Source organism: Phacochoerus africanus, chromosome 1 (genome assembly GCF_016906955.1).
Source record: "Phacochoerus africanus isolate WHEZ1 chromosome 1, ROS_Pafr_v1, whole genome shotgun sequence".
Taxonomy (NCBI): Eukaryota; Metazoa; Chordata; class Mammalia; order Artiodactyla; family Suidae; genus Phacochoerus; species Phacochoerus africanus.
Genome location: NC_062544.1, coordinates 190066141 through 190079660, shown reverse-complemented (window position 1 = coordinate 190079660; position 13520 = coordinate 190066141). Strand labels below are relative to the sequence as shown.

Here is a 13520-nt window from a genome sequence, read left to right as displayed (position 1 = left end):
CTGCCTACCTCTCCAGGAATACATCAGGCGACAGTTAGAGGAGGAGCAGAGACAGTTAGAGATCTTGCAGCAGCAGCTACTGCATGAACAAGCTCTACTTCTGGTAATGGGAAAGCCAAGCCAGTTGACCTGCCCTGTGTCCGTCGTGTGTGTGTGTGTGTGTGTGTGTGTGTGTGTGTGTGTGTGTGTTGTCTCCTCTAATGTGCCAATCAGGCAGGAAGAAGGGATCCTTCAAGCTTCATGGATCTGGAAAATTTCCTTAAACTTAATGCATTTCTTGACCCAGCGTGCCGAGTGTTAATACATTGAATACGCTTGTTATGCATTCTTTACTAACTCCAGCTATTTATGAAACTTTAACATGAATCCAGTCTTATTATAAGTTCAGACGGTTTTTGAGACCCACTGTGTTTATTGCAGAGTAATATGTAAGGTCATTTGCAGCATGCTGGAATACAATCACAGCAAAGTGCCCTTCGTCCGTAAGAACCCACTCAGCTTTGGAGTCATATTTCATTTGCAGACTATTAGCTTTACCCTGACGATGGGAACATTTTGTGTTCCCTGCTCAGGCGGCTTCCACTTGAAGTACTTCTTTATTATTATTACACTGCTCTCCAAATGAGCTTCTTGGTGTATCTTTTTTTTTTAACTGAACTTTTTATTCGATGGCACTGTGATATTTTTTAGCTTGTACATAAACTGGCTGATGGCTTTTGTTGGTCCAAATTTTGTTAAACAAAAGATGATTTAGGCAATGTCTTTAGGTACTCGTTTAGTTTTGAACTTAATTGTACACGTTGGAATGGTTTAATTACCAAACCAGGAAGTGGATGGCTCCTTATAGGACCTGTGTGCTGACCATCCAAATGCCTTTATTATCGCCACTTTCTCGGTTACAATTCATCAAGAGCAAGTCACTTTGCAAAGGGTGGTGTTCTGTAGGCATGGCCATTAAAACAATAGTGTTTTCAATAAATGCCACCTTCTGTGTAGATGCTAACAAGTGAGGCTGTAGCTTATCTCTATGGCACATCCTGACCTCCTCTTATGATTCTGTTGGTGTTAAGGCCCTTTGTTATTTATCATCTCTCTTGCTTCCATTGCATGCTTCACTGGTACTGGCCAATGGTTTCCATATGGTGATTTAGCTTTTTCTTTGCTCCCCTTTCCTGATCTGGACAGGAATATAAGCGCAAACAGTTGGAAGAACAGAGACAAGCAGAAAGACTACAGAGACAGTTAAAGCAAGAGAGAGACTACTTGGTTTCCCTTCAGCATCAGCGGCAGGAACAGAGACCTGTGGAGAAGAAGCCACTGTACCATTACAAAGAAGGGATGAGTCCTAGTGAGAAGCCAGCCTGGGCCAAGGAGGTAAGTAAGCAAGTACCCCCAGGTCCTGTTGGCCATGGTGAGTTTATCTGGTAGCAGTAGAGGGTTAAACTAGTGGTACAACGTTGAAAAATAATTCAATGTGAGACACACATGCTTTGCTTTTGGAAGAACTATAACATTACTTCTGTACCTTAATCCATTTGTGGTTCTTTTTGTAAGTAACAACAGAAAGTAGAAAACTCTTTTCCTTCTTGGAGACTAAGTGAGTTTGTGAGATCAGGATTCTTAGTGACTTTTCTATGGAAGAATATGATTTAAGACTTAAGGAATTCTAGGCAGGATCATTTCCAATCCATACCTAGACCCCAAAACTGATCATTAGTATTGTCACTAACATTCCATGCTCTTTTGTCATACCAGTGAACACACAGTTGGTCCCAGACTTGTGGTTGTGGCTTACTTGTAGGGTCAGAGGTCATTTATATTTCTTTTGCAAATACTTCCAAAGTAACAGTGCTTCATTTGCTCAACTACTAGACTAAGGAAGGATTGGGGAAACTTGACTCTGTGATGAGCTATTTTTAAAAAGCTCATTAAAAATTAATTGAATGGCAGGGGGATAAACAGTGATAATCAAATCAGCAAGGCAAACAAACAAAATAGTAACTCCAGCCAAGGTCAATAACCGTTCCAGGAAGTTAGTGTATAAACTAATATGCCTGACACACTGATTTTCAGTTCCGTCATTAACGTGGCACCTAACGATTTCCTTATTTTCTTGTGAGCATAATCGGTCATTAAAAAGGGTGTTTTATGCTACTTTGCATTTTGTTCTAGAATCTTCAGGTATTTATAGCTAGAGTTTATTTCAAGTTATCTAGACTACAGTATTACCAGAACCAGACTTCTTACATAAGAGCCTATTTTTATAAAAGGTTTTTATTATCTGTTCAATCTTACATATGTTCAAAAAATGCCTAAAATTATGTTGTCCTAATGTTAATAATGGTTGTTTACAGGAAGTAGAAACTACAGTTTCACTTACAACTTTTTTGTGCTTATATATACTGTTTAAATCCTTCATAATGATAATGTAGTATTTTTACAAAACTAGTAACTTTTTTCTTTTAAAACTTAAAAACTAAATCTGTAGAGAAAATAATTTGATTCAATGTAAAGGACTTTTTTTTTTTTTTTTTTTTGCTTTTTGAGCCTCACCCAAGGCATATGGAAGTTCCCAGGCTAGGGGTCAAATTGGAGCCAGCCTGTGCCACAGCCACAGCAACATGGGATCCAAACCAAATCTGTGAACTACACCAAAGCTCACGGCAATGCCAGATCCCTGACCTGCTGAGCGAGGGCAGGGTTTGAACCCAAATCCTTATGGATACTAGTCAGACTCATTTCCACTGTACCACAGCAGAAACTCCTAAAGAACATATTTGATTGCTTTCCTTTAGAGTGTATAAATGTGATTTGTAGTTACCTGTATCTATAAAAACTTTCTCTTTCTCACAGGTGAGTGATTCAGTTTTTGTGATTCCACTCCCAGGTATAGCACCAACCCCTTAATAACAACACCCCCCCCCCCCCAGTTATTCCAGCTAAGTAGAATCACTGCTGTTAAACAGTAGCTGATGTGCTTCATGGCTGGCAGAGATGTGCCATCTTCCTCTTCTGCTAAGCCATTTTCTAGCCATGCCAAACTAAAACATTCAACTAAGCCAGACTCATAGCTCTTGTGTTCAGAAGGCTGAAAAACTAGTCTCTGCTAAGCTAATGTCAGTAGCATCTAAATTAACAATTCCAGATCATGACTTCTGTTTGAGCATCACTCACAGAAGAAAGATGAGCCAGCTTGTCCTATTGGATTTGGTCTTGAAGATCAACTGCAACTCAGGAAGCCTCAAGGATCACAGTGAAATCAAGAAAGCAGTATCACTCCCGAGGTTGTAGCCCAACTCGAGAGTTAGGAACTAAGGTCATATGTGTGTCCTCTCCCAACACCTCCAAAGTGATGAGTCCTCAGTTGCCTATCACTGCAAATTAGGAGGTCCTTGGAAATTCATGTGGACCTCAGGGCAGAAGGGGCATGAACTCATGAATCCATACAAGTATCCTGACTCCTGTAAGAAATGCTGCATCACTAAATGACCTCTCTTTGACGCATAACCACCTGGCCTTCAGTGCTCCCAGCCCCAAGCATGAGTTTAGGAAAGGGACACCTACAGATCCCATTGGAGAAGACCATGATGCTTTGCAAAGCATCCCAGATTTTCTTCTGTCTCTCATGCAGCTCCGTCATGCACAACTGTACCAGAAGAGGTGAGGGAACCATGAAGCAGTTTCCACTTCCTTTCTTCTATCCTCTACGCTGCATGTTCTGATTCAAACTTAAACAGTTTCACATCATCATTTTTTAGTTATTTATCCTTAGCACTGAATTATTGCCAGGCCCAGACAATTACACAGGACTGTAAGTAACGATTGTGTTCAATTCACCCCATATTAGCTCATAAGTTAGGGCTTCTAGGACCTGCATAGACTCTACAAACATTAAAACGCACACTATGACATAGTAAACATATCTTTGTTGTCAACGTTTTACTTTCTTTTTTTTTTTTTTTTTTGGTTTCTGAGGCTATAACTGTATCTCTTCTGCTGGAGAAGAGTATGGTAGACCCTCTTTATTAAAACACTTGTAAAATCAATTTTAAAGCTATTAGGATTGAAAGTATTCAAAACAACAATTTGAATCATTTTTTTTATTTCCACCAACACACAGCAATGACAGAATGCTCTGTCTGCATGAGTATGGCATGAAACTGTATTTTAATTTTTTTTTAACACTCCATCATGTTCTTTCTCTGTAATGCATGCCAGTCATCTGGCTGTGGTTTTATCTGACAAATGACGGACCAAGATGTCTCTTTGTATCCCATCAACCCATTGGACTTTGAAATCCCTGTACATAAGAACTCCTTCTCCACTTGTTTTCTCTGCTCTACGCTGATGGTTTTTTCTTTTTATGTAAGTTATTTTATACATGAGGTCCCATATTACCATTTAGAGAATTTATAGCTCTGCTCCCATCTTTCCTCAATTTCTGCTTATCTCTCGAGATTTAGCATGAGAGAGACCTGGAAGGAATAGGAAGGAGTTTGAGTTCAAGGTCTTCCACCCCCTGGCTGTGTGACCTGGAAGTCTCACAGCCTTCCTGAGGTGCAGCTTCCCCACCTGTACTTCCTGTCAAAGTCAGGAAAGGCAACCATGTGGCTGAATGTGCCACTGAAACTGCGGGCACTGTGCAAATGCAAATGAAATAGGGAATTCAGCATAGTTCTCCCAAGGCTATTGTTGCCCACAAGTAATAAGTGTTTTGCCTTCATTGTTTCAGGTTTGGATTTCACAGGAGCAGTACACGTGGCTCTCTCATCACTTCCACTTTCCTTCCCCCTCCTCCCACCCCCATGATAGATACACACTTTTTATTTATTTACTTATTTGCTTTTTGAATCACACCCGCAGTATATGGAAGTTCCCACGTCAGGGGTCGAATCAGAGCTACAACTGCCAGCCTACACCACAGCCACAGCAACATGGGATCCAATCCAAGTCTGCAATCTACACCTCGGCTCACAGCAATGTTGGAACCTTAACGCACCGAGTGAGGGCAGAGATTAACTTGCGTCCTCATGGATGCTAGTCAGACTTGTTTCCTCTGTGCCACAGTGGGAACTCCAGTGCACACTTTTTAATTTCCCATCTCAGCTTGCTAAAGATCTGCCTTTTTACTTTTAAGTTATGTGCTCCATTCACAGGAGATCTGTACTTTTCTGTGGGATCGTTTAGACATAGACAGTAGAAACGTAGTCCGGGCCCTTATCTGTAGACAAGACTAAATTTTAAGCATTCCTTCTGAATGAAAGTCCCCCTCCATGTCACCCCCATCCTCAAAGGTGCCCCAGAGAACGGACAGCCCCAGTCTTCCCAGTAACTGTCTCCCCACATCATGTGGTTTTGCCAAAAGACAGTCTGACTCAACTCTGTGTGTGCCCAGTGAGTGCAGAGTCAAAATACCTAATGAGGGCTTCAGAGTTCTTTGACATCTTTCTCTTCCTCCAGCATTTGCCCGGAAAGACAACAATCAAACTGTTTTGTCCAGATGAGGGAAAAAAAAAAAATTCCTATACGATTGTGTTCAATTCACCCCATATTAGCTCATAAGTTAGGGCTTCTAAGACCTGCATAGACTCTACAAACATTAAAACGCACACTATGACATAGTAAACATATCTTTGTTGTCAATGTTTTACTTTCTTTTTTTTTTTTTTTTTTTTGGTTTCTGAGGCTATAACTGTATCTCTTCTGCTGGAGAAGAGTATGGTAGACCCTCTTTATTAAAACACTTGTAAAATCAATTTAAAGCTATTAGGATTGAAAGTATTCAAAACAACAATTTGAATCATTACTATATTTGTGCTTTTTTTTTCCTGCAAGAGTACATTTCAATCATTACATTTGTGTTTGTTTGTTTGTTTTTTTCCTGCAAGGGTACAATGAAACCTGAAAGATGTTATTTTTTTTTCACATCTGTAATTATATAATGATCATAACAATCCAATTTTACAGGATTTCCATCCCACAGCCCAACCACATCCCTCCACCCCCCAAACTGTCTCCTCCGGAGACCATAAGTTTTTCAATGTCTGTGAATCAGCCTGTTCTGCAAAGAAGTTCAGTCTGTCCTTTTTTCAAATTCCACATGTCAGTGAAAGCATTTGATGTTGGTGTCTCATTATCTGGCTGACTTCACTTAGCATGATAATTTCTAGGTCCATCCATGTTGCTAAAAATGCTGGTATTTCTTTCCTTTTAATGGCTGAGTAATATTCCATTGTGTATATGTACCACCTCTTCTTGATCCACTCCTCTGTCGATGGACATTTAGGTTGTTTCCATGTCTTGGCTATTGCAGATGGTGCTGCAATAAACATCGGAGTACTTGTGTCTTTTTGAGTCATGGTTTTCTCTGGATAGATGCCCAGAAGTGGGACTGCTGGATCAAATGGTAGTTCTATGTTTAGTTTTCTGAGGAATCTCCACACTGTTTTCCAGAGTGGTTACACCAATTTATAACCCACCAACAGTGTACTAGGGTTCCTTTTTCTCCACGCCCTCTCCAGCACTTATTGTTTGTAGACTTTTGGATGATGGCCATTCTGGCTGGTGTAAGGTGGTACCTCCGAGTGGTTTTGATTTGCATTTCTCTAATAATGAGTGATGTTGAACATCTTTTCATGTGTTTTTTGGCCATCCATATTGTCTTCTTTGGGGAACTGTCTGTTTAGATCTTCTGCCCATTTTTTGATGGGGTTGTTTGTTTTTTTGGTATTGAGCGATAGGAGGTGTTTATAAATTTTGGAGATGAATCCCTTGTCAATTGATTCATTTGCAAAGATTTCCTCCCATTCTGTGGGTTGTCTTTTCATTTTGTTTAGGGTTTCCTTTGCTGTGCAGAAACTTTTAAGTTTGAGTAGGTCCCATTTGTTTATTTTTGTTTTTAGTGTCAATACTCTAAGAGGTGGATCTGAGAAGATGTTGCTGTCGTTTATGTCAGAGAGTGTTCGGCCTATATTTTTCTCTAAGAGTTTGATAGTGTCTGGTCTTATATCTAGGTCTTTAATCCATTTGGGGTTTATTTTTGTATATAGTGTTAGGGAGTGTTCTAATTTCATTCTTTTGCATGTGGCTGTCCAGTTTTCCCAGCACCACTTATTGAAGGGGCTATCTTCTCTCCATTGTATATTCTTGCCTCCTTTGTCATAGATTAGTTGGGTGTAGGTGCGTGGGTTTAATTCTGGGCTTTCTATCCTGTTCCACTGATCTATATGTCTGTCTTTGTGCCAGTACCATACAGTTTTGATGACTGTTGCTTTGTAGTAGCCTGAAGTCCGGGTACCTGATTCCTCCAGCTCCATTTTCTTTTTCAGGATGGCTTTGGCTATTCTGGGTCTTTTGTGCTTCCAAACACACTTTAAAATATTTTGTTCAAGTTCTGCGAAAAATGTCCTTGGTAATTTGATAGGGATTGCATTGAATCTGTAGATTGCTTTAGGTAGTATAGTCATTTGGATAATATTAACTCTTCCAATCCAAGAGCATGGTATGTCTTTCCATCTATTTGTGTCATCTTTGATTTCTTTCATCAGTGGCTTGTAGTTTTCAGAGTACAGGTCTTTTGTCTCTTTAGGTAGGTTTACTCCTAGGTGCTTTATTCTTTTGGATGTGATGGTAAACAGGATTGCTTCCCTAATTTCTCTTTCTGATCTTTCATTGTTAGTGTATAGAAATGCCATCAATTTCTGTGTATTAATTTTGTATCCTGTGACTTTGCCAAATTCATGGATAAGCTCTAACAGTTTTTTGGTAGAGTCTTTAGGATTCTCTAGGTATAGTATCATGTCATCTGCAAATAGTGATAGTTTTACTTCTTCCTTTCCAATTTGGATTCCTTTTATTTCTTTTACTTCTCTGATTGTCATGGCTAGGACTTCCAAAACTATGTTGAAGAGTATTGGCAAGAGCAGACATCCTTGTCTTGTTCCTGATCTCAGCAGGAATTCTTTCAGCTTTTCACCATTGAGAGTAATGTTTGCTGTGGGTTTGTCATATATGGCCTTTACTATGTTGAGGTAGGTTCCCGTTATGCCCACTTTCTGAAGGCTTTTTATCAGAAATGGGTGTTGGATTTTGTCAAAGGCTTTTTCTGCATCTATTGAGAGGATCATATGGTTTTTCTTCTTCAGTTTGTTAATGTGGTGTATCACACTAGTTGATTTGCTGATATTGAAGAACCCTTGCATCCCTGGGATAAATCCCACTTGATCATGATGTACAATCCTTTTAATGTATTGTTGGATTTGGTTTGCTAGTATTTTTTGAGGATTTCTGCATTGATGTTCATCAGTGATATTGGCCTGTAGTTTTCTTTTTTTTGTGGTACCTTTTCTGTTTTTGGTACCAGGGTGATGGTGGCCTCATAGAATGAGTTTGGGAGTATCCTTTCCTCTGCAATTTTTTGAAATAGTTTCAGAAAGAGAGGTGTTAGATAGAATTCGCCTATGAAGCCATCTGGTCCTGGACTTTTGTTTGTTGGAAGTTTTTTAATCACAGTTTCCATTTCAGTTCTTGTGATGGGTCCATTCATCTTTTCTATTTCATCTTTGTTTAGTCCTGGAAGATCGTACTTTTCTAAGAATTTGTCCATTTCTTCTAAGTTTTCTCAATGTTTTACTTTCTTTTTTCCTTTTTTTTTTTTTTTTTTTTTTGCTTTTTAGGGTCCTACCCATGGCATATGTAGGTTCCCAGGCTAGGGAATGAATCGGAGCTACAGCTGCTAGCCTACATCACAGCTCACAGCAACACCAGATCCTTAACCCACTGAGCGAGGCCAGGGATTGAACCTGCAACCTCATGGTTCCTAATCTGATTCGTTTCCACTGCATCATGACGGGAACTCCAGTTGTCAACATTTTAAAAATTAATTACTTCTATAACTTTGTTTTATTTATTTATATATATATATTTATTATTACACATTCAGTTATGTAGGTTTAGATTCTTTTTCTGGTGTAAAGTTCTCTCTCAGCAGATATCATTCATTACTGCCAAGTGAGATATTGGAAGCTATAAATTGTTTTTAAGTGTACAAAACAATTTAACAATTGATGTTGATGTAATGTTTACACTTATACATGTTTCAACATCTTTTTATTTATTAGAAATTTGTTTTTGAAATCTTGTAACCAGCACATTTATTTTCAGGTTGTCTATATTTGTACAGCTTTTATACATTTCAAAGGCCTTAGACATCACTCCTGTAGTACCCAGTGGATAACACAGCCCTGCCTGGAGCAGAATTTAATTTTTGAGATCACAGTTATTTTTTTTCTCCCTGTAATTCAATAATAAACAGGGTAGCATTTCTGCAGAGCTGATCTAAACATCTTCAAAGTTTTTTTCCATTTTTTTGATGTTAAAATGATCCTTTTCATAAGAAAAAACATGATTCTATGGTAAAATTGATCAGTCTCTCCACATACTGTTCTCTATATTCATTGATAAGCCTTTCAAGTATGAAATCCTTTGTAACAAATGTCTTTGTTGTTATGGTCTGGCACCTTGACAATCTGTATCTAATGCTACTAGGACATTCTTTTTGTGGTGGTACTTATGATGTTTTACATCTTCTCGGCAGCAGAAAGTTGGAGCAGAGGCTCAGCTAATAGGGGTTTTTTTTGTTTTTTGTTTTTTTGGTCTCATGAAAGGCGAGTTGAAACATATCTCGACTGTAACCCAATTTTTAATCACATTTTTTTTTAATGGCTGCACCTGGGGCATATGGAAGTTCGCAGGCAAGGGATTGGATCCAAGTACATCTGCAGCAATGCCAGATCCTTTAACCCACCTCGCCAGGCAAGGGATCAAACCCATGCCTCCACAACAACCCAAGCTGCTGCAGTCAGATTCTTCACCCAGTGGGCCACAGCAGGAACTCCCATATACTCTAAATTGGGAGGTGGAGGGGTGGGACTCTTTTTTGCCTCATTCACTGTCCAATTAGTAGACATAAGATGTGATGAATTGGGAGAGAGGCCATTGCCCAGAATCAGAATAACCAGCAAAGCTGCTCCTGGACACACTATCCAGCTTTCATCTGAAACTGTTATTAGGATGATTGATTTGATATATTTGCTCCAATCCCCATGTTGTTCCTTTGATGCAAAGGATTCTCAGCATTCTCTTTCTAAAGACTCTGGGACAAGGTCTTCTTGAGCCACGGTAGCCTGATGACTCACCGTTACACCTGTCACATAGATTTTCAAATTTCTCTGGACAAACTCCCACCTAGGAAATGTCACCACACTGGACTCAGCCTGAAATAACCTTCAGAGTATAACAATAGATTATTCATAGCATATAATTTAGAATGGTACTGACTAAAACATACAAATGGTAGGATTTAGTATGCAAACTCAGAGAAGGCGTAAGAAATGATACTTTAGTAATATCTCCACATGACTAATCAAACCTATTGACTGACTGTGAAAATCAGCACTGTACTTTGTACCCCTTTCATTTCTAGTGACAGCTCTAGGACCTGTTGGCCCATGGTCTATGGTCCTGTTAGAGGCCAGGATGCTGCTTTTACTGGAGCCTTGTTGCTGGCAGTTTCTGAAAGAATTCTTTATTGTAAAAATGGTTTCATTGTTCAAGGTGAAGTCTTTGGGGACAGATTTTTCAACTTTTGTTTTGAATGTGCTGTTTCCCAATGTGGTTTTAAAACCATCTGAGGATATTTTACAACTAAAAAACTAATAATGACTCCCTTACAGTATTTGGTTCCTCAGTGGCTAAAATAGCCATTTATAAGTAATAAATGGTTATAGTTTGGATATCCAGCTATTTATCTAAAAATGAGTCTGAACCTCTTGGATTCCTGACCTCAGACAACAATGATTTGGGTGGTGAGTGTTCGGATTGTAAGGGAGGGGTTCTTCTTCATCTGATTTATCTATTAATGATCCTCCCTGGAAATAAGAAAAAGGCCAATATTTGACTAATTCCAATGGTGTGGAAATAGTCACCTTTTCAAAGAGTCTAGTATTTGTAAAACCAATACATTGCATGCCTTGGTCTCAGTTTATCAATGGCTCTCTTTGAAGGACTTTCTCTTCTTTGTGGTCTTATCTCAAAGCTGGCTTTGTTCTTTGCTTTTGCTCAATGCCACAATAGCCAAATAATTATTGCTGATGTAATATTTTGCACGCACACACATACGCAGAGTATACATGTTTTGGTTTATAGTCCTGGCTTTTTGCAGTTAATCTTATTTGGTGGTAAGCTTCTGGGACATGGAATTTCAAAACCAAAATCAGTTAGATGCCAAGTAGATGTACCCTGCACAGCCATGGTCTGGGAAGAAGTGTTCAAATTAGCCCTAAGTAGAGGCAGAAGGATGGTTTTCTGTGCTATAGCACATCTTAACATGTTAACATGTTTACAGTTAATGTGAGAGTTTTAGAAACAGACTTATTTTGTGTATGAGACTGAGTCGACCTCTAGAAAGATTTAACATGGAACAGATGGAATGGGAAGGAATAGCCCTTGTGAATTTTTATTTCAAATCAGGCAGTAAAATGAATAAAGACTCTTAGCTGCCACATGCAAATAAGTGTTAAGGACCTGAATGTTGTGTTCCATGACAGACTCTTGCAACACAAAATAGTGAGTCAGCAGAAGAGAGTTAAGAGCCGTCACAGTGGGGTGCATTGCCCTGGTGGGTTTGGAAATTACAACTGTCAAATTAACCCTAAAGAAATAAAGGACACTAGAATTCCTGTTGTGGCTCAGTGGGTTAAGGATCTGGCAATGCTGCAAACTGTGGTGTAGGTCACAGATGTGACTCACATCCGGTCTTGCCATGGCTGTGGCATAGACTTCAACTGCAGCTCCAATTCAACCCCTAGCCTGGAAACTTCCATTTGCCACAGGTGCAGCCATAAAAAGAAAAAAGAAAAAAAGAAAGGACAGGACAAGATGGACCTGGAAGAAAAGTCCTAGATCTCCTGAAGTTGTCGAAGATTTTAAATCGAGTCTCGCTGTGTACATTTTGTTTATCTAAATGTTCTTTACTTTGTTCTCTGCCAGTCTTTCTGGCACAGATAAGTGCTGAGGGTAACTTTCACCTGTAATAAGGGCCTTCTCAGGTACTGTGAGCCTTCCCCATGAAGCACTTCTGATCAGAGATCTCCTCTGGGCTGAGAGAAACTCAGGAGAATGACAGGGAAGTGAAGGGCCCAGAGAAGAGAGAGGTTTGGAGGGGGAGAGAAGAGGGCAAGAACAAAGGCCATGTGTGAAAAGAGAGTCAGGAAGAAGAGGAGAGGGGGGCAGTGGAGTCCAGGCTGGAAATGGAAAGAGTGCAGTGGGGCTGTGCATTTTAGGGAGAAGGGAGAGACCATTGAAGAGAGAAAAACAGAAAATGATACAGGAAGTCTCTCTAAGACAGACCATGCTCAGAGTTCTCTGGTGACTCAGGGGACTAAGGATCCAGTGTTGTCACTGCTGTGGCTCCAGTCACTGCTGTGTGGCAGGTTCAGTCCCTGGCCCGGGAACTTCCACATGCTGTGGGAGAGGTCAAAAGAAAGAAAGAAAGAGCAGGCCATGCTCACTCAATGAGCCTGCTGACACACCCGCTTGCCCATCAGTAGGGAATGAGAAGACATGGACGGTGCATGCGCTCAGCATCAGCCCTCCTTTGCTCGTCCCCTCCTTGTCCCATGAGTCAACTCAAAGCAGTGTTCTCCTCCCCCCAAGCAATCATAATCCCTGCCATCGTTGCCTCTCTGCTGCACTGGCCCATGGCTTTGGGACCAATCAGCAGGACAATGTTCCAACTAATGCAAGATAAACTCTTAAGCTGATCCCCAATTCCCAGCCAATGGAATAGCACGAAATAATGGGTAACGGAAGGGGGATGGCTTAAGCATTGCATGTGTTTCATGCCCGTATTTACTCCGACAGAAAAGACCTGTTTGTAAGTTCTTCATGCAGAGAAGATAGGGAGAGTTTCAGCTTTCTAAAATGATTTGATCAGAGGGACACCAAATGGACGTGCAGGTGACTGCAGAAAATCCTTACTAGGAAATAAATCAGCTTCTGTCCATTGAGACACTCTTTTTTGCTTTCTCTTTACTTTTTTTTTTTTGCTTCTAGGTAGAAGAACGGTCAAGGCTCAACCGACAGAGTTCACCTGCCATGCCTCACAAGGTTGCCAACAGGATATCTGACCCCAACCTGCCCCCGAGGTCAGAGTCCTTCAGCATCAGTGGGGTCCAGCCTGCTCGGACACCCCCCATGCTCAGACCAGTCGATCCCCAGGTACTTCTCCCTTCATCCCCCTGGGTTTTTCAACAGGGTACAGTAAGACAATAAAAACCCTGGGAGTTGTAACATGGATTGAGGCATAGTACCAGTCAAATGATGGATTTTAATGTCAAATCTCTAGTAATATAGGAGGGCCCACTGAATGTGAAGGGTAGAGGCAGGGATGAGAAAGAATAAAGCACCATCCTTGACTCTGAGGCAACCACAGAGTCCCTTCTTGGTAAAAAGACCCAGAA

General features: G+C 40.3%; 1 protein-coding gene across 10 annotated transcripts in view; it reads left to right on the top strand.

Annotated features, from left to right (window-relative positions):
- Positions 1-13520, top strand: part of TNIK (TRAF2 and NCK interacting kinase) — a 405478-nt gene that overhangs the window by 328214 nt on the left and 63744 nt on the right. For 9 of the 10 annotated variants that reach the window (XR_007135784.1, XR_007135793.1, XM_047786473.1 and 6 more), the window contains 2 exons: positions 1186-1374; positions 13114-13278. Coding sequence is in view for 8 of the 10 variants with exons in the window: in XM_047786473.1 (XP_047642429.1) it covers positions 1186-1374; positions 13114-13278 (354 nt within the window). In the remaining 2 variants the exon portion in view is untranslated. Of the gene's footprint in view, positions 1-16; positions 104-1185; positions 1375-13113; positions 13279-13520 lie in introns of all 10 variants that reach the window. The other variant, XM_047786493.1, reaches the window with a different exon arrangement.